Raw genomic sequence first — 18,138 nt, forward strand, 5'->3', positions numbered from 1 at the left:
GGATGGATCACTTGATTCCCTTTTCTGTTCATTCCCTCTGGGGCATCTGGCATTGGCCACTGTCAGAAGACAGGATACTGGGCTAGATGGACCTTTGGTCTGACCCAGTATGGGCATTCTTATGTTAAGTTCTTATGCTGGATGACCTTGAGGAAGACCATTCCCCTTTCTGTGCCTCAGTTTCCCCACCTTTAAAACGAGGATAATGGCCATTTCCTACTGTGACAAAACACTCTGAGATCTCTGCATGGAAAGTGCTGTATGTGACACTGCTACACTGCATTGATAGCCCTTGCCCCAGGTCAGCCCCTTCCGTCCCAACTCCACCTGCAAAGGAGAGGCTCTGCAAAAATAATAAGAAACACTGAAATTATTTGCAGTTCCTTGATCCTCCATGGCTGGATTTGGACAAAGGTTTAGGCTGGCTTTTACCTTCTCCAAACATGCCTGACCCGAATGGCGTCTAAGGGCTGATCTACACTGCAGCACAGTGCAGAATATGGGAGATTGGGGGGAGAATTGTAGAGCACAATGTGTCATGCTTTAACTGCCCCATGTAGACCCTGCTGGTGTGAACTGAAAGGTACCTAGTGTGTGTGTGTGTGTGTGTGTTTGATGTAGTCCCGTGTCAAACAGCTGCCAGATTTCAGTGGCTTTCATAAAGCAGGCTGAAGACCCTGACTGCAAAGGGATGTGTTCCAATCTGGGCAGGACTCCCTTGCCACATTACCTTCCTCTGAGAGTGATTAGTTATTTGTATTGTGGTAGCACCTAGACGCAGGATTCCAGTGCAACAGAATATTAAACTGGTCCCTGACAATCCAAGTTAATATCTACATTTTGCTCTGTCTTTGGTGTCCCCCCTGTGGGGGTTGTTTGGAGGGGGGGCAGGGCTGGGGTGAGGAAATTAGGTGGTACTTTTCCCATGTTGCTCCCAAGCTGCCTCAAAACGCTGTGAGCTCTACACTTATTAGCCAAATGAGCTTGTATCTCACCCTTGGCCGCACTGCGGTGTGCCATGATGGCTTAGGAAACAGGAGGGGTGCAAAGGGAAGCCTGACTAGGCCCCGCACAGTGATCCAAGGAACACTGACAGTTAAAGGCTTTCAGATTAATAACCCGGGATCAACTGGCTTATCTGGGCTCTGAGAAAACTGCCCGCTTTGCGGACACCGCTCTGCATCCTGGCGGAGCTCACCCATCAGAGTTCTCCTGTCCCACCCTAAGCTGTGTGCTGGCTCTGCTCCACCCAACTTGCCTTCCTCTGGCAGCAATATTGCTAGCAAGGTGGCATCCGGTGGGGCTGACTCTTGGCCCAGGGTGCCAGGCAGTTAGTGTGGCAAAAGGGGGGATCCAACAGCCACCTAGCTGAGGCAGATATTGAAAGCTGGGCTCAATCAGGGACTGTGGCAAGTGAAAGAAGTTGGCTGAGAGCTCAGCTCGACATGGTGCTGGGCAGCCTCCATCCCCAATGAGCTTGGCATGTCTCAGGATCAGGCCCTAGTGAAGTAGTCCCGGAGCATCAGCAGAACAAGGACGTCCTTCCCAGAGTTTCCAGCTTTGCTTCCTTGGGGATAAATAGCTGGTGCCTGCTGCTTCCCAGTAAGCATTTGGGATCCACCAGCCTGTCCTGAGCTAATGGCTTCTTCCTTGATGGCAAAGGCGTGAAGTGATTGTGTGAGGCTTTGGCAATGAAAATGACAGGGACTGAGTGGGAAGAAAGGGAATGTTCTTGGGGATCTGCCAGCAGTTGGCTGGCCTGGACAGCCACCTTTGACTCTTAATAAAGCAAATGTTAGTGCTTGTGCCTGGAGAGCTGGTGTGGGCTAGCTGGGTCCCCTCCTGAAAGCCTAAGAGGGGGTGGTGGGCTATTCAGGGGGCTGCAAGGCCACCTCTGCATTCCCCCCCGCCCCCAAAAGGAACATTGGAAGCTAGGCCTGTGGGAGTATCCCACATGAGAAGGGCTGTTTCTTGGCAGGGTTCATAATTTGGATGTGTCCAAAGATATGGGCCTAAATCTCTGTAAGCTCGGGTGCTGGTGTGGGGTATTTCAAAATAAAGGGTGTCTGGGCCAGGGGTCTGTAACCGCAAGGGCCATCAAAGCAACTTAGAAACTTCATTACAACCTCTGATCTTGGGCATCCTCATCTGTGAGGATCACAAAGGCACTGGCTTTTCAGCAAGATGGCCACCTCTGCCACTGAGCTCAGCAAAATGGCTGCCTTTTCATTTCAGCTCTGATGTGGTAGGGGAACAAGGAGGAAACCACAGCCTCCAGCTGGTGCCAATGCCGGGGGCCTACGTGACACTTATGCCTTTTGGAGGATTCACTCTCTCGGTTCCATTGCTTGAACATCTCAGTGAGGAGACTGGCTGGCTGGATTTGGCTGCTTTGAGGCTTCTGGGGACATTTGCTGGTGCTTCCAAATCAAGGCTTTGTGTCTCAGGTTCTGAGCACTGACAGTCCCCTTTGTTGCTCTTGGGTACAGGGAGATGAGAAGATCTGGGCCTTTCCATAGTGATCTAGGCCTCTGTCATCTCCAGACTGGATTATTATGTACTGGAACTCTCTCTCTCTCTTCACATTGGTCTGACAAAGCCCTGGTCTTTTGACCTTCAGGGGTCATGGGATCCATCTGTTCCCTCAAGCACTTTCACGGGGACCAGAATTTGGCCCTAAATGCAAAGACCTGCTCATGCAGAAGTAGGAGTGTCAATGACAGCCTCTTCTGACAGTGGTGTGCTTCTACTGCAGGAGAAATAGTCCCCCAGGGCATATGAGGTGCAGAGGTATGTGTCAGGACTCCTTATTGAGGAGCACCTGTCTGTAGGAAATTACAGAACAGGTTTTTGACAGAGTAGACAGGCTTTGACAGAAGTTACAGTGGAACTAGATGACCTTCAAATCCAGCTAATCATTCATCTGCATTCCAGGTTCAAGGCAGGAGAAACCACAATAAACATTGTGGAAAGCTGCTGTCAGCGTGCTCTTGTTTACAAACACGGCTCTCACTATGGCATTGAGCAGGGGCCGCTCTTTGCTCCGGAGCAATCACTTTCACCACTTCCTACAGCACCTGGGCCTTTCTGGGAAGTGTCCCATCCTAACAGTGGCCTGGCTGACTGAGCAAGGGAGACCTGAGTTACTGTGGCACGTTTGAATAAAGCAGGGCCCATCTTTCTGTTCTGTTTGTGTACAGCACCTAGCACAGTGGGGTCCTGCTCCATGGCTGGGCTATTACACAAATAATTACTAATGGGCATGTCTAGGTACTGCAGGAGCGTGGCTCAGAGTCCCTTTTTTCCAGGTGCCATGGGAAGCTTAGCTGTGTCTGTTGGAGACTCTTCATGTGAGCAGAGCTTTGAGAACCACCTTGTGCCATGAGAACTGCTCAGATACACTCCTGGTATCCAGCATGCTCCTCTACTATGGGCAGTGGGTGGTCCTCAGTGCTGGCTGCTCTGGATGTTTCTCTGAATCCTTTTGGTTGCTTTTCTGAGTCTGCTGCTTCCAGAGATCTGAACACTTAAGGGGAAAAACCATTTACCAAACTGTAGTTTTGTTTTTTTTGTGTTTTTTTTACCTGTCTTCTACTTTGGGTTTACCTGTTACTCCAGATATTTTCATCCAGGTTAACCTTTATTGTAGATGAAGAGAGCAATAAAAATCGGGAACACGCCACAATAAAGTCTCCATGAGGAAACGCAGGGCCAATCTCAGCTGGGCCAGCCTGCGCTGAATGAGACCTACATGGCCAGATTCTCCATTGCTCTCAATAAAGAAGGGAGTTCTCTGTGGTTTTCACTGGGAGCAGAGTAACTTTGAAAATCTGACACTTCATTTAGGTACCTAAATGGGAACTGGGCTCTTCTGCAAATCTGGCCCAAAGTGGCTGCCAAGCTTTTCAGGCAGCAGAGGCCTCAGACGTAACATAGACACAGAAAACAGAAGTGTAATAGTTACGTAGCTAAATCCATCTGTGGTGGAGATTTGATTTCAGGCCAGAGGTTCAGGCTGGATTTAATTTTTATCCCGAATGGTGGCCTCAGTGTTACTAGGCATAAGAACTCTGCTCCACAGAGGAAAAACACATGTTAGAAGCAGGAAACGAGCCCCCTGGAATGTGTAGTCTGATTTCCAGTAACATATGGACCCTGTAGATTTTGTTTCATGCTCCCATTGGCATTAGAGTGGAATGAAAACCCCCTGGAAAACCTTGGCAGTTTGATCTGTCCCAGATTTTGTGGTCTGGGATTGAATTACCTTTCTTCTTTGGAAGAAACCACTTTCCTGACCACTTGTGAAAGGCTATAATTCTCAGCCGTGAGAAGGCGGAAAGAAATGTGAGTAATAAGCTGCCTCCCAGGGTAACTTTCAGATTGCAGTTGGCACTAGAAGTAAAGGGCCATGCTCTGGTGCCCACTGATTTCCTGATGCCACAAAAATCTCTCTGCCACCACAGGAGTCTAGCCCACTGATGTGGCCACTCAATATGCTTTTTGCCAACGAGGCCACAAAGTCATTAAGTGTCTTACGGCTATGGAAAGAAAGGACGTGAAAATTACAAGGGAGGCATCAAGTCGGCTGGGGCAGCTGTAGCGGAGCAGGTACCTGCCATGGAGGCACAGTCTCATGAATGTAGTCCTTGCAAAAAATAAAATGAAAATCAGTCATAGAATTGTAGAATACAAGGGTTGGAGGGGACCTCAGGAGGTCATCTAGTCCAACCCCCTGCTCAAAGCAGGACCAATCCCCATTTTTTGCCCCAGATCCCTAAATGGCCCCCTCAAGGATTAAACTCACAACCCTGGGTTTAGCAGGCCAATGCTCAAACCACTGAGCTATCCTTCCCTGCCCCGCCCTTCTAGTGTCTACGCCCTGCCAGCACCAGGCTGGGGAATCCCACAGAAATGTTCTCTGGTGCCTGTCCTGTAATGAATATCCCTCTTCGCTTCAAAATAACCACAAAGCAAACGGCCAAGCCTGTTAGTGGTTTAACGGGCACGTGGTTTGTTGCTTTAACTCGGCCCTGGGTGGGAAACATGGCGGTGGGAGGGCGGGGGGCGGGCAGCAGGCTTGTTTCCCTTAATGCTTTTGTTTTGGCAGCTTCACAGGGTCACCTCCTGAGAGGGGAAATCTGTGCCTCGGCTAAAAATAATAAAGCAAAAAAAAAACCTTTCAAAGCAAATGCCTAGAGATGGCTCGGGGCAGCGCAGGACTCAGGGTCTGAGGCGCCAGCCAGGCCCGCTCAGACCTAGGGCTCTGCTCTGGGCTCATAGGATCATGGAATCTCGGGGTTGGAAGGGACCTCAGGAGATTCTAGTCCAACCCCCTGCTCAAAGCAGGACCAATCCCCAACTAAATCATCCCCGCCAGGGCTTTGTCAAGCCTGACCTTAAAAACCTCTAAGGAAGGAGATTCCACCACCTCCCTAGGTAACCCATTCCAGTGTTTCACCACCCTCCTAGGAAAAACTTTTTAACTAATATCCAACCTAAACCTCCCCCACTGCAACTTGAGACCATTACTCCTTGTTCTGTCATCTGCTACCACTGAGAACAGTCTAGAACCATCCTCTTTGGAACCCCCTTTCTGGTAGTTGAAAGCAGCTATCAAATCCCCCCTCATTCTTCTCTTCCGTAGACTAAACATCCCCAGTTCCCTCAGCCTCTCCTCATAAGTCATGTGTTCCAGCCCCCTGATCATTTCCGTTGCCCAAAACTGGACACAATACTCCAGATGAGGCCTCATCAGTGCCGAATAGAGGGGAATAATTTCCTCGATCTGCCAGCAATGCTTCTACTAATGCAGCCCAATATGCCAGTAGCCTTCTTGGCAACAAGGGCACACTGCTGGCTCATATCCAGCTTCTCGTCCATTGTAACCCCTAGGTCCTTTTCTGCAGAACTGCCAATTAGCCGCTCAGTCCCAAGTCTATGGCAGTGCATGGGATTTTTCCATCCTAAGGGCAGGACTCTGCACTTGTCTTTGTTGAACCTCATCAGATTTCTTTTGGCCCAATCCTGCAATTTGTCTAGGTCACTCTGGACACTATCCCTACCCTCAGTTTAGTGTCATCTGCAAACTTGTTGAGAGTGCAGTCCATCCCTCATCCAGATCATTAATGAAGATGTTGAACAAAACTGGCCCTAGGACCAACCTCTGGGGCACTCTGCTTGATACTGGGTGCCAACTATACAGTGAGCCCTTGATCACTACCCGTTGAGCCCAACAATCTAGCCAGCTTTCTATCCACCTTATAATTTATTCATCCAATCCATACTTCTTGAACTTGCTGGCAAGAATACTGTGGGAGACCATATCAAAAGTTTTGTTAAAGGTATATCACATCCACCGCTTTCCCCATATCCACAAAGCCAGCTATCTCATCATAGAAGGTATGGTCAGGCATGCCCTTCGTGAATCCATGTTGACTGTTCCTGATCCCCTTCCTCTCCTCCCAAGTGCCTCAAAATAAATTCCTGGAGGCTCCATGATTTTTTTTTCCAAGGACTGAAGTGAGGCTGACTGATTTTATAGTTCCTCCGATTCTCTTTCTTCCCCTTTTTAGAGATGGGCACTATATTTGCCTTTTTCCAATTGTCTGGCACCTCCCCCGATTGCCACGAGTTTTCAAAGATAATGGCCAAGGGCTCTGCAATCACATCAGCCAACTCCCTCAGCACCCTTGGATGCATCTGATCTGGACCCATGGACTTGTGCATGTCAAGCTTTTCTAAATAGTCCTTAACCTGTTCTTTCACCACTGAGGGCTGCTAACCTCCTTCCCATGCTGTGTTGTCCAGTGCAGTAGTCTGGGAGTTGACCTTGTCTGTGAAGACCGAGGCAAAAAAAGCATTGAGTACTTCAGCTTTTTCCACATCATCTGTCACTAGGTTGCCTCTCCCATCGACTAACGGTCCCACACTTTCCCTGACCACTTTCTTGTTGCTAACATACCTGTAGAAGCCCTTCTTGTTACCCTTCACATCCCTGGAAGGGTTGGCCCCATCTCCAACATCAACAAAAGGGGCTGATTCTGCTCTCATACCAGTGTGAATCCATTGATTTAATGGAAACATGCCTGATACTCACCAGGAGTGAGAGGAGATTCAGACACTGTCTCTGTGTAGATGCTGTTGGCATCCATTGAGTGCGGGGGGAGGACACCATGCTATGAGTCTGTCTGCGCTACATTTGGGAGGGGCGATTGCAGCGTGTGTAGACGTGCAGGCTAGATCGGGTAACAGCCGTAGAACTGCAGCAGTACAGGTGGGAGCCGTTTGAGATGTACCAAGCCACCCCCTGCTGCCCTCTGGGCTCTTGCCACTTCACTGGTATTGTTACTTGAGCTGGCATTGATCCAGCTGGTACCACACAGCCAGTGCAGTGGGGCTGGCTCCTGCAGCAGGGTTCCCCGCAGGGGTCCTCCCTGACCTTGCCCCGCTTCCAGAGACTCATGTCCTTTCTGCTCTGCTTGCAGGACTTGCTCAGCACCAGCTGGGGTTGCCAGCTGTCTAATACAAACCAAAACACCCTTGCCCTTCCCTGAGGCCCCGTCCTTGCCCTACCCCTTCTCCAAGGCCTAGCCCCGCTCACTCCATCCCCTCTCCCTCACCCTCACTTACTGTCACCAGTGCAAGAGGGGGTGTGGGCTCTAGCCTAGGGGGTGGGGCCAAGGGGTTTGAAGTGTGGGAGGAGGCTCCAGGCTGAGCCTGGGCACAGAGGTCCAGGAGGGGGGATTGGGGTGCTACTCTGGGAGGGAGTTTGGGTGCTGGAGGGGGCTCGGAGCTGGCGCAGGGGGTTGGGGTGCAGGAGGAGGGGGGTGCAGGCTCCAGCCAGGGGGTGCTTACTACAAGTGGCTCTCAGTCGGCAGCATAGTGGGGCTAAGGCAGGCTCCCTGGCCTCGCATCACTCCCGGAAGTGGCTGGCATGTCCCTGTGGCCCCTGGGAGGGTGGTGGGGCAGGCGGCTCAGCATACTACCTGCACCTGCAAGTGCTGCCCCTGCAGCTCCTATTGGCTGTAGTTCCCAGCCAGTGGGAGCTGCAGAGTCAGCGCTAGGGGCAGTGCGCAGAGCTGGTTGCTCCCTCCCCCAGGGGCCGCAGACGGAACATATCAGCTGCTTCCAGGAGTGGCGCAGGGCCAAGGCAGGCACGGAGCCTGCCTTAGCCCCACTTCACTTCCAGACTTACAGCACCTAAAAAAAATCTCCTGGTTTGGCTGCAGTAGCCTCCGGGAGATAGGGCGTGATTCCAGGAGACTCCCAGTGAAACCAGGAGGGTTGGCAACCCTAGCACCAGCCTGGAGCTGTGGGGAGTGTCTGCAGGGGGACCTGGCTAGCCGGGGGGTGGGGGAGCTGTGAGGTGGCGCTGCAGCAATTCTGGGCAGACCAGGGAAGCTGTGGTAACTTTTCAGACCGGCCCCAAGGGCTTCCAGGATTGGTCTGCGGGCCTCTTGAGCTCAAGAACAGCTCCCCCTCCCCCTCCCCCTCCCCCTCCCCCTCCCCGTGGGCTGCACATCTGAGAGGGGCAGGACAGCTGTAGTTTGAACATGTGAGCTGCTGCAGGTAGAAGCTACAGCTGCTGTGCCTGCAGCAGGATGTGAACATGTCAGCTGGTGTGGCTAAACCTAGCGTAGGCCTATTGGGATCCAGGAAGTGGGCGGGCAAAGCTCACCCACCACTAAAGGATCCCCCCTGCAGCCTAAGGGGGAGATCCACAGGACCTGGAAACCAAATAATCACGGGGGACAACTAATGAAAAACAGGGACGGGAGTGCAGTCAAAGGGTCAAAAGAAGGGAACCGGACGGGGACACCGAGCAGAGGACCCCAGACAGCGCCCAACGCTCCTCAAAGGCGTCAAGGGAGTCGGTGGATGCCGCCCAGAGGAACTCTGCCCGGAGGCGTGAACGGACGGAGGATCGGAAATAGGCCCCGCAGTCGCAGGAGACTCCATCGGCCAACCTCCTCACCCTGGTTTTATAGATGGCCACTTTAGCCAGGGCCAGGAGGAGGTTGACCAGGAGGCAACCTAGCGTAGGCAGTTCCCTGAATCCTAGGACTAGTTCTGCCTCAATTTCCCTGCACTGGGAGTTGCAGCCAATCATCAGGGGGTAGAACTGGGGCCAGAGTTTATGCAGCATTTTGCCCGGTCCTTCCAGCCAAAGCTCCAAGGCAGGGCCCCTTGCCCAGGGCTTGTTAACTCCATTCTAGTTTAGAGAGAGGTTGGGGTGAGATTCCCCAAGCCATCAAGGGGATTCAGACATGTCTCCCATTACTTGTAATGGAAAAGATGTCTAATCCTCTATGCCAGTGGTGTCCAGGCTTCCAGCCTGAGGGCTGGACACAGGATTTCTAAAAGGTCAAGCGCTGATCAATTCCTGTAGGGTTGCCAGGCAACTGGTTTTTGACCGGAACACCCAGGCGAAAGGAATCCTGGTCACTCCGGTCAGCACTCCTGACAGGCCATTAAAGGTCCGGTCAGCAGGGCCTGCCCTGGCTCCGTGCAGCTCCTGGAATTGATTGGCATGTCCCTCCCACTCCTAGACGCAGGGCCGGCCACGAGGGTGCTCCACAGGGTGTTGCATGCTGCCCCCACCCCGAGCGCCAGCTCTGTAGCTGCCACTGGCTGGGAACCATGGCCAATGGGAGCTGCAGGGGCGGCACCTGCTGACGGGGGCAGCACGCAGAGCCACCTGGCCATGCCCCCACCTAGGAGCCGAGGGACATGCTGGCTGCTTCCGGCAGTGCCGCCTGGAGCCCACACCCCAAATTCCTCCAGCACCCCAACCCCCTTCCACAGCCCTGAGCCTCTTCCCGCATCCAAAATCCCTCTGAGCCTGGACCCACTCCTGCACTCTGAACCCCTCAGACGTACCCCCACCCTGGAGCCCCCTCATCCCCAGCCTCACCCTAGCCTGCACCCCGACCTGGAGCCCTCATCCCCTTCCCCACCCCAAATCCCTTCCCCAGCCTGGTGAAAATAAGTGAGTGAGCAAGGGTGGGAGAGAGCGAGCGACGGGGGCGGGCCTTGGGGCAGGGCAAGGGTGTTCAGTTTTCTGCAGTCAGAAAGTTGGCAACTCTAAGGCTCAGGCAGAGCCAGGCAATGGAGCAGCCAGAGCTCCTTCCACCACAGTGTGGCAGACAGCCAGCGGGGGCGCTAGGGAGCAGCTGCCTCCAGGGTTCGACCACCACCAGGGGCTCCCAGCTAACATCAGAGCTGCTCCTGGGGCTGTGAAGAATGACTTGGGGGAAGGGAGAGCTCAGTGGTTTGAGCATTGGCCTGCTAAACCCTGGGTTGTGAGCTCAATCCTTGAGGGGGCCATTTAGGGATCTGGGGCAAAAATTGGGGATTGGTCCTGCTTTGAGCAGGGGGTTGGACTGGATGACCTCCTGAAGTGCCTTCCAAACCTGATATTCTATGACTCCCACCCCCCATTCCCAGAAACAGGAGGCAATTCACAGTTCAGTCTCCGGGTCTCACACTCAATTCAGAACCAAATCCAGCCTGTCTCCTCTGCACAGTGAAGGGCCACGAGCCAGGGCTGGAGTTTGGCCTGTGATTCAGAGGTACCCTTGTCTGCTTTACAAATCTGGTCCTAAAAGACTTGCCCAAGGCCCCCAATCTGGCAGCAGGCCTGCGGCAGACTGAGGATGGAACCCAGCTGGGCTGGCCCAGGGCTCTGCTCTCACCATTGGAGCCAGCTCTCACCCAGTGTCTTTAACAGACTCAGCTCAGTTCTGCTTCCAGCTGCATCTGTGCATCCTGGGTAGGGCACTTCTTCCCCCCCGGACTGGGTGCTACAGAATGTCTCCCCCTTGTCAGGAGGACACCAGGATCTGTGTCCAAGCCAGTGAATTATTTTCCCACCCCCTCCTTGGCTGTTACTCTTTAAAACAGTAATTAAAAAAACCCCCAAATACACCAGAGAAGCAAAAACCAATATGGTCCCTTTCCCGAATGCTCCTGCTCAGCACCGCGAGTGCCCCGTTCAGGAGCAGGCCGCGCCCCTGCGGCGGGGATGCCTGTTTGCGCAAGGCTGCGGCCTGCAGGGGTTAGGCCTCCCGCGCTGTGGCAGAAGCACCCTGGCGTAAGCGGTGTGTGGGGCAGCCGGGACGTGACGCCCTCCCCTCCCTTGGGACCCGTGGGACGGGGATGTGAACGGGCGACTGTAATGGCAGGCAGCACGTGCTGTTCCCGGCCCTGGCTGGTAGAGAGCAGCAACGGGGCTTTGCAGCCGGCATTCGCTCGGGCCAGCGGTGCTCTGTGTGCGGCTGCCAAGGAGTTTTTGCATGGAGTCCAGGAATAATTTCTAATAAAGCCCAAGCCTTGCAGCAAGCCATGTCCCCCTTCCAGATCACAGCTGGCTGGCACCTTGCAACAAGAATCTGCTGTGGTCACTGTAAGTGACCTGGGTGTCTTGTGAGCAGCAGCCAGAGGTCGTGGTGAGCTGGGTGCTCTGGGCCAGGCTACTGGGTTCATTAGCTAGTGCTGGTCTCTCCGCATTCACGTCAGGAACCCATTGAGTACAAGGGCCATTCGGACCAGTCGGTCCAAATACTTAAATATTCAGAAGGCTAAAGTCTAGGCTTGTGATTCAGCCTTCCCCACCAGTCAGGAAAATCCTGGGTCCTGCTTTCCTGTGGCATATCTAGGACAGACAGGTTCGCTGATGATCCATTCCGCTAATGATGATTTTTGCAAGAATGGGGGAGAGAAAGAGACTAGGTGCCGTCACACCTTCACCAGCTAATCCGCAGACAGTGGTTTGGTGCGTTTTGCTGTTCTGCCCGCCTGTGCCCACTGGACAAGCTGCTGGTGTCCATTCCTAGTTCAACAATTGCATCCAGGAGTGTTAAGTCCCAAGGGCTGTAAAAGTCACATGACAGCGGATGGCATTTTAGCAGCCGTCTTAATCCTGGTGACCCTGTGAGTAGGGCTCTGAGGTGCTCTGATTAATGTACGACAGATAGGGGGGCAGATTCTCAGCTGCTGTAAACTGATTGTGGTGCTACACTGAGGTCTAGCCCAGTAACTGATTAAACCTTACCCCCTCCATCCAGGGAAGTAGGCCAGTATCATCAGCTCCATTTTATAGATTGTGGGGCGGGAAACTGATGCACAGGGAGTTGAAGTGACTTGCTCCAGGTCACAGAGCTGGAATCCCAAGAGTTCTTGGCCTCCTGATCCCTCCACTAAACTATGCTGCATCCCGTTGAGACTGCAAGCATGTCTCTGTCCACGTACTGACAGAGAGCAGAACCCTGAGACAGGAACAGAGAGGGAACTGAAAACCAGTGTCTGGTTAACCAAAGGGCTAACATGCTTGATCGCTGAAATACTCTGGTGTTGCTGAATGGAAACTGGGTTCTTTTTTTGTTCCCTGCCCTAGGTGATCATGGGAGGTGGCCGGAAATACATGTTCCCAAAGAACACCAGTGATGTGGAATACCGGGATGATGACAAGTACAGGGGCACTCGTCTGGATGGCAAAAACCTCATTGATGTCTGGAGAGATAAGAAACCTAAAGACAAGGTAAAGGGGAGGGAGGGAGATGTCTGGGGAGAGGATCAAGGCCAGAGGGGCTGCAGGTTTAAAGATTCTTTACTCAGGGATCTCTGGTTCAAGCTCATGTCCAAAGATAGGGAAATAATCCTGCTGATGTAGCACTTCCCTTGTTCAAAGCCCTCACAGTCAGTAACTAACCTCCACAGCCCCTGCCAGGAATGGGGAGTGTTTACAGTTCTGTCTGGCACCTTCCATCCAAATGAGGAGCTGTGTCCTACAGATAGCAACAGGGAGGCAGATGGGAAACCGAGGCAGACAGGCGATGCATCTCACCCAGGATCATACAGTGAGTCAGCAGTGGAACCAGGATTACAGCTTGGGAGCACCTGGCCCACCGTTGAGGGTCCTTCAGGATGAAAGGTGCTCTAAGAAACTGCTATCTGGACACCCAGGCACGAACGAAAGAAAAGAATGTTCCTGAGTTTCAGCATAAAAGTACTTCTCTTTAGAGTTCGCAGTGTTGCTGTGGTGGTGTCCGTCCCAGAATATTAGAGAGGCCAGGTGGGTGAGGTGAGATCTTCTATTGGACAACTTCTGTTTTATTGTTTTGTTCTGGTTTGTTGGGCCAATAAAAATTATTACCTCACCCACCTTGTATCTCTTTAGAGTAACACAGGTGAGCCCAGCTGCCTTTGACCTTTCTTGGCCAGAGACTTTGTCCCATCGGCACTTTGCTGTCTCTCTAGAGATCTGTGTGGCTGTCAGAACCATAGTATCTTTGCTGCTGGAATGTCGATGGGGGGCTGTTGATTACAAAGAGGGCTGTTGCCAGCTTCCACCCAGTTTTTCCAGTCACCCCTCTTACCCAGGCTTGGAGCTAATCTTTACAGAAGACCCTAGATGCCTGTATGGTTTTTATTTATATTCCAGAAGTCCTGAAGTCAAGACCCCACTGAACAAACACACAGGAAGAGCTTGCAGACTAAATAGCTAAGATAAATAAAGGGTGGGAGGGGGTGAAGCCACTTGCTAAGGTCACTCAGTAGAGGTTGGTATAGAACCCAGGCCTCTGAAGCCAGTGTCCTAGCCACTGGACCAACCTGCCTCTCTTTGTATGCTCCGCTGCCTAACTAGATAGTATCCCCAGTGCTGAAAGACGACTTTGTCCTAATACAGCCTCCCAAGCAGATGTCGTGGCAAACCCAGTTCTGAGCTGTTGTCTGGAATTTCCTGCATGTGCTGTACTGGGATTGAGAGCTCTGTCTCAAAATCGATCACTTCTCTGTGTGCAGCTTGTCTACACCTTAAACACTATAGCGGCACAGACCCTCTATGCTGACAGGAGGGGTTCTCCCGTCAGTGCAGGTAATCCACCTCCCCAAGAGGCAGTAGCTAGGTCAACATTCGTCCACTGACCTAGCACTGTCCACACAGGGACTTGGGGCAGCTCAACTGCATTGCTTAGGGGTGTGGATTTTTCACACTCTGTGCAATGTAGTTAAGATGACTTAATTTTCTAGTGTAGACCAGGCCTGGGATTTCAGTTCCTGCTTAGGTGGGGATGCTGGGGGATGAGGGAGAGAGACTGGAAATTATGGTGGATGAATGCCTGAAGACAGCAGTGAGCCCTGGTGGTCTGAACAGCTTTGATGTTGATGGAATTTAGATTTCTAATTGGCTTCAGTTTTAAGTGCCCACATTGCATCCACTGAGAGTGAAAACAGGAGTCGGCAGAGGACAAATAGGGCTGGTTATTCCAGTCTAAGGGATGATAATTGTGTGCGGGGAAACTCTCTGAAAATCCCCAGACCCTCTGGAGGGACCTTTTGAAATTAGCCCTGCAGCAGCCCTAGGGAGCTCTGCAAACACACCAGCTCACTCCCTGATCCAAGCCTGAGCCCTGAACTCCTCTGTCACTCCAGCAGGTGCTGCTGCACTAGCATTTGTTACAGCACTGGGAAGGAGACAGCACTACTCGGTGTATCTGGAGCAGCCCTTGGAGCAGCTTGGATGGGCTCAGGGAAGAAGCAAATCCAGGTCTTAGCCAGGGGAGGCTGCCACTGCATGGGGCTTTGGTCAGGGAAAGAGGACCTTCCATACTCCAACCCCCATCCCAACTGATCAGATCTGAGCTGAGAATGAATGTAGCCTCTAGTCTGAAGAATATCAGTGATGCTGCCTGTCTGACCATACCCCTCGCTTCTCCGTAACACTCTTCTGCCCTCTCTGAGTGCTAGGCTTCTTATTGTGGCTCCTGTTTTTCGGGGTTCAGTTGTGCTCACCCTCTCACATAGTGCCTTTAATCACAAAGGATCCCACGGGCTTTTACCAGCTGTTGGCTTGTATGCTCGGGAGTCGCTTTGCTGCAGCAGAATTGCAGCCATGTCTGGGGGGGTGTTCAATGGCCATTGAACAGCCCATGGCAAGGCTGCGTGGCAGCTCAGAGGAAGGAACAAAGGAAAATTCTGTATCCAATGGAAACTGCTTTTCTCTTCCATTGATTATGATTTAGCTGGGACATAAACCACTGGGAACATTTGAGTTTTACTAAGACCAGCTGGTGTATCCTGGCCTCCCTCAGACTCAAAGGGAGTCTGTTTCCTCTGCTGCTTGTGCCCCGAAGGGGAGGTTCCGTGTTAGTGGCATTGGTACTGCCTGGCTATTTAGGAGCAGGCAGTCACTCTTCTGGGGTATCTTGGCTAGCAGAGGGCATCTGGGTGAGGAAGGGGGCTAGCAGTCCGGCTGCAATGGCTAGAGCCAGGAGAGCAGGATTGGCCCCAGGCATGTTTAAAATCCCTCTGTGAAGTCAAGTGGAAGGAACTTTCTCTTCCCTTGGTGCGGTGGGAGCAGCCATAAAGCATGCTGACTGGAGAAGGTTGAGCTGGCCTGAATCTTGGCATGACCCAAACTGGAGCCTTGCCTAATGGTCAAAGTTTGGGTGAGATTTGTTTCCTTTTCCCCCCATGCTGCTCAGTACTGGCTTTGGCCAGGACCAGCCCTGAAACCTGCCTTATGTAAGAGGCTTAGCTCAGGGTATTTCTGGCTCAGCCCAAACCAGGATATCTCATGGCAAAGCCTCTCTAGGCCAAGGCACACAGGAGAAGCATCTGAACTGAATGGAACCTTGTCAAAGCTGAATCCCCATTCTGGCACTTCGAATGCAGAAGGTGGGGGCCTGCAAGGAGTCTAAAAATTAATACTGTCCGCTCCAGGCTTGTATTAAACTCCCAAGGTTACAGCTTTTCTCTGACCTTAGCTTGGTTATCACTGCCACCACCCAAATGCAAAAAAAAACCCCCAAACCTTTGGACCCAGGAGGGAACACTTGGGAATTCCTCCCTTTCACCCCTTCCCCCCTGGGGAAGAGCTGAGAAAGAAAACAAAGGAAATTAGCTGTGCTACCAGCTAATCAAACAACATGCCCAAACCTCTTAGGACACCAAAAATCCAATCCTGTTCTTAAAGGTAATTTTTTTTAAAAAACAAAAAGGAAAAAAATACACCTGGAACCCAAACTAGCTTTCTTGGGGGTTCAGCATAAAACTTACAAGCAAACAAAAGCATCAGGGGTTTGCACAGAGGAGATCCACAAGCCAAAATAAGAAAGAAACCTGATTGTGTCTGTCTAAATATTTCCTATCCAAATCATTTCTTCTTTTTCATATCTGGTTCAAACCTTACACAGCATTGCTGGTCCATGTCCCTCCAGCCCAGAGAACAACAGACAAAGGGAAAGTTTCTTTCCCAATTCTAAAAGTTCTAGCCTTCCCATTGGCTCTTTTGGTCAGGTGCCCACTCCTTTCATGTTACCTGTGGGCTTGTTAACCCTGTACAGGTAAAGCAAGCAGAGAACAGACATCAAGGGATTTTACAACTAACTGGCTGGCTGGGTGTTCATAAAAGGGAGCTCCCCTCCCCCCCCCACGTACTTCATTTTATCACGAACCTTCAGACCTTTGAGGGTCTCCCCATCATTTAGTGTCTGAGGCTGAGATGTGGGTGGAAGGGAAGGAGACACATGGGTTTGTTTGCTCATGGCAGCTCCTATAAGCAACATGATGGTCAGCACAGGTACAGGGGGCCACCCACCTGGATCTGATTTCAGGATCTGGACCAGAAGTCCCTCTCTCTACAGCACTGGCAGGTCTATGGGCATTGTTGCTATCAACTCTCATTAGCCTTTGCTCCAACCCCCTGGTTCCAGGGCAGAACCAAACCCAAGAGGGCCCAGTTTTCTAGTTCTGAGGAGACTACAGCCTCATGCTATTGAACTGCTGGGAATCTTGTTACATTTATTTTTCTGCTGCTTTGGGCCAAAACCTTGTGAGAATGGCTAGTGGGATTTTAGTGCTGTAGGATCCAAACCTGAATCCCAATCTTGTGCGTTGAACCCAAAGCCTCTGCATGTTCTGAGCCTTGTACCAGGGCTGCCAAACTTTGCTCTGAGCTTAAACTTTATGGGTGGGGTGTTCAAAAAGTGCTCCACTTTGGCCGACCTCTTATTCAGCGGCGCTGAGGGGAGCTCTCACTCAGAGCAGAGTTGGGCCAACGCTGAGGGCTCCTGAGGCGCCTGCACTGGGTGCTTTACTTGTTTTATTTTCCACAGGAGTCCTCGGAATAGGTCCAGTCAATTTTCTGGAGAAACTAAAGATCCGATTTCACTTCTTGATCAAAAAACCCCCCATGCCACTGTTCTGTTTGACTGTTGCCCTCCGCCCCAGAGGTGGCTGCATTTCTATGCTGCTTTCTGTAGCTGTGTGTCTATTAAGTAACATTTATACTGCAGTAGCACCAAGAGGCCAACCAGGTCAAGACCCCATTGTGCTGGGCACCATACAAACGAATAGAAAATGATTAGTCCAACCTTAAAGAGCTTACAATATCTGTAGTTTGTGACATGCTTTGGGATCCAAGTTGCTATATGAATTTAAGATCCTCATTATGATGAACATTCATTGCACAATAAAATACATTTACTAAGATACAAGATAAATCTGTTAAAGAGGGCAAAGTTGCCTGATTTTCATGCCTGTAAAGTTGTCTGGGCAGATATTGATATATGGCAGATGTTCTCTGTGAGTGCAATACATATGGCAAATACCGTATCTGGGAAATACCTATGGCTTCTAGATTCAAAAGGCAGAAGTAGCCACTGTGATCATCTAGTCTGACTGCCTGCATAGCAAAGGCCAGAAAAATTCTCCACAATAATTCCTGTTTGAACTAGAACAGATCTTGTAGAACATCCAGTCTTGATTTTAAAATTGCCAGTGATGGAGAAACCACCACAACCCCTGGGAAATTGTTTCTAATGGTTAATTCCCCTCCCTGATAAATGTATGTCTTATTTCTAATCCCCCTCTATAAGGAAGTGTACAAAACAGCTGCTGTCCCATTGCTCTCCCCTAGAATGCCCAGTACGTCTGGAATCGCAGTGACCTGTTGTCTCTCCACCTGATGGAAGTGGACTTCCTCTTAGGTGAGTATCTCAGGCAAAGGCTGGAGGCGCGGGAGCTAAGTGAAAATCGGTGAGTTGTGGGACAGATTTACGAGGGTGTTCAGGCACCTGGAGATGCAGATGGATGCTGAGTGGGATTTGTGAATGCTCCTCAGCAAGTTAAGTACCT

General features: G+C 51.4%; 1 protein-coding gene across 2 annotated transcripts in view; it reads left to right on the forward strand.

Annotated features, from left to right (window-relative positions):
- The window catches only part of ALPL (alkaline phosphatase, biomineralization associated), a 73,701-nt gene that overhangs the window by 44,427 nt on the left and 11,136 nt on the right, over nt 1-18,138 (forward strand). For both annotated transcript variants that reach the window (XM_037881342.2, XM_043531795.1), the window contains 2 exons: nt 12,395-12,538; nt 17,921-17,990. In XM_037881342.2, the coding sequence (XP_037737270.1) occupies nt 12,395-12,538; nt 17,921-17,990 (214 nt within the window). The remainder of the gene's footprint in view (nt 1-12,394; nt 12,539-17,920; nt 17,991-18,138) is intronic.

Source organism: Chelonia mydas, chromosome 18 (assembly GCF_015237465.2).
Source record: "Chelonia mydas isolate rCheMyd1 chromosome 18, rCheMyd1.pri.v2, whole genome shotgun sequence".
In the NCBI taxonomy this organism is placed as follows: Eukaryota; Metazoa; Chordata; order Testudines; family Cheloniidae; genus Chelonia; species Chelonia mydas.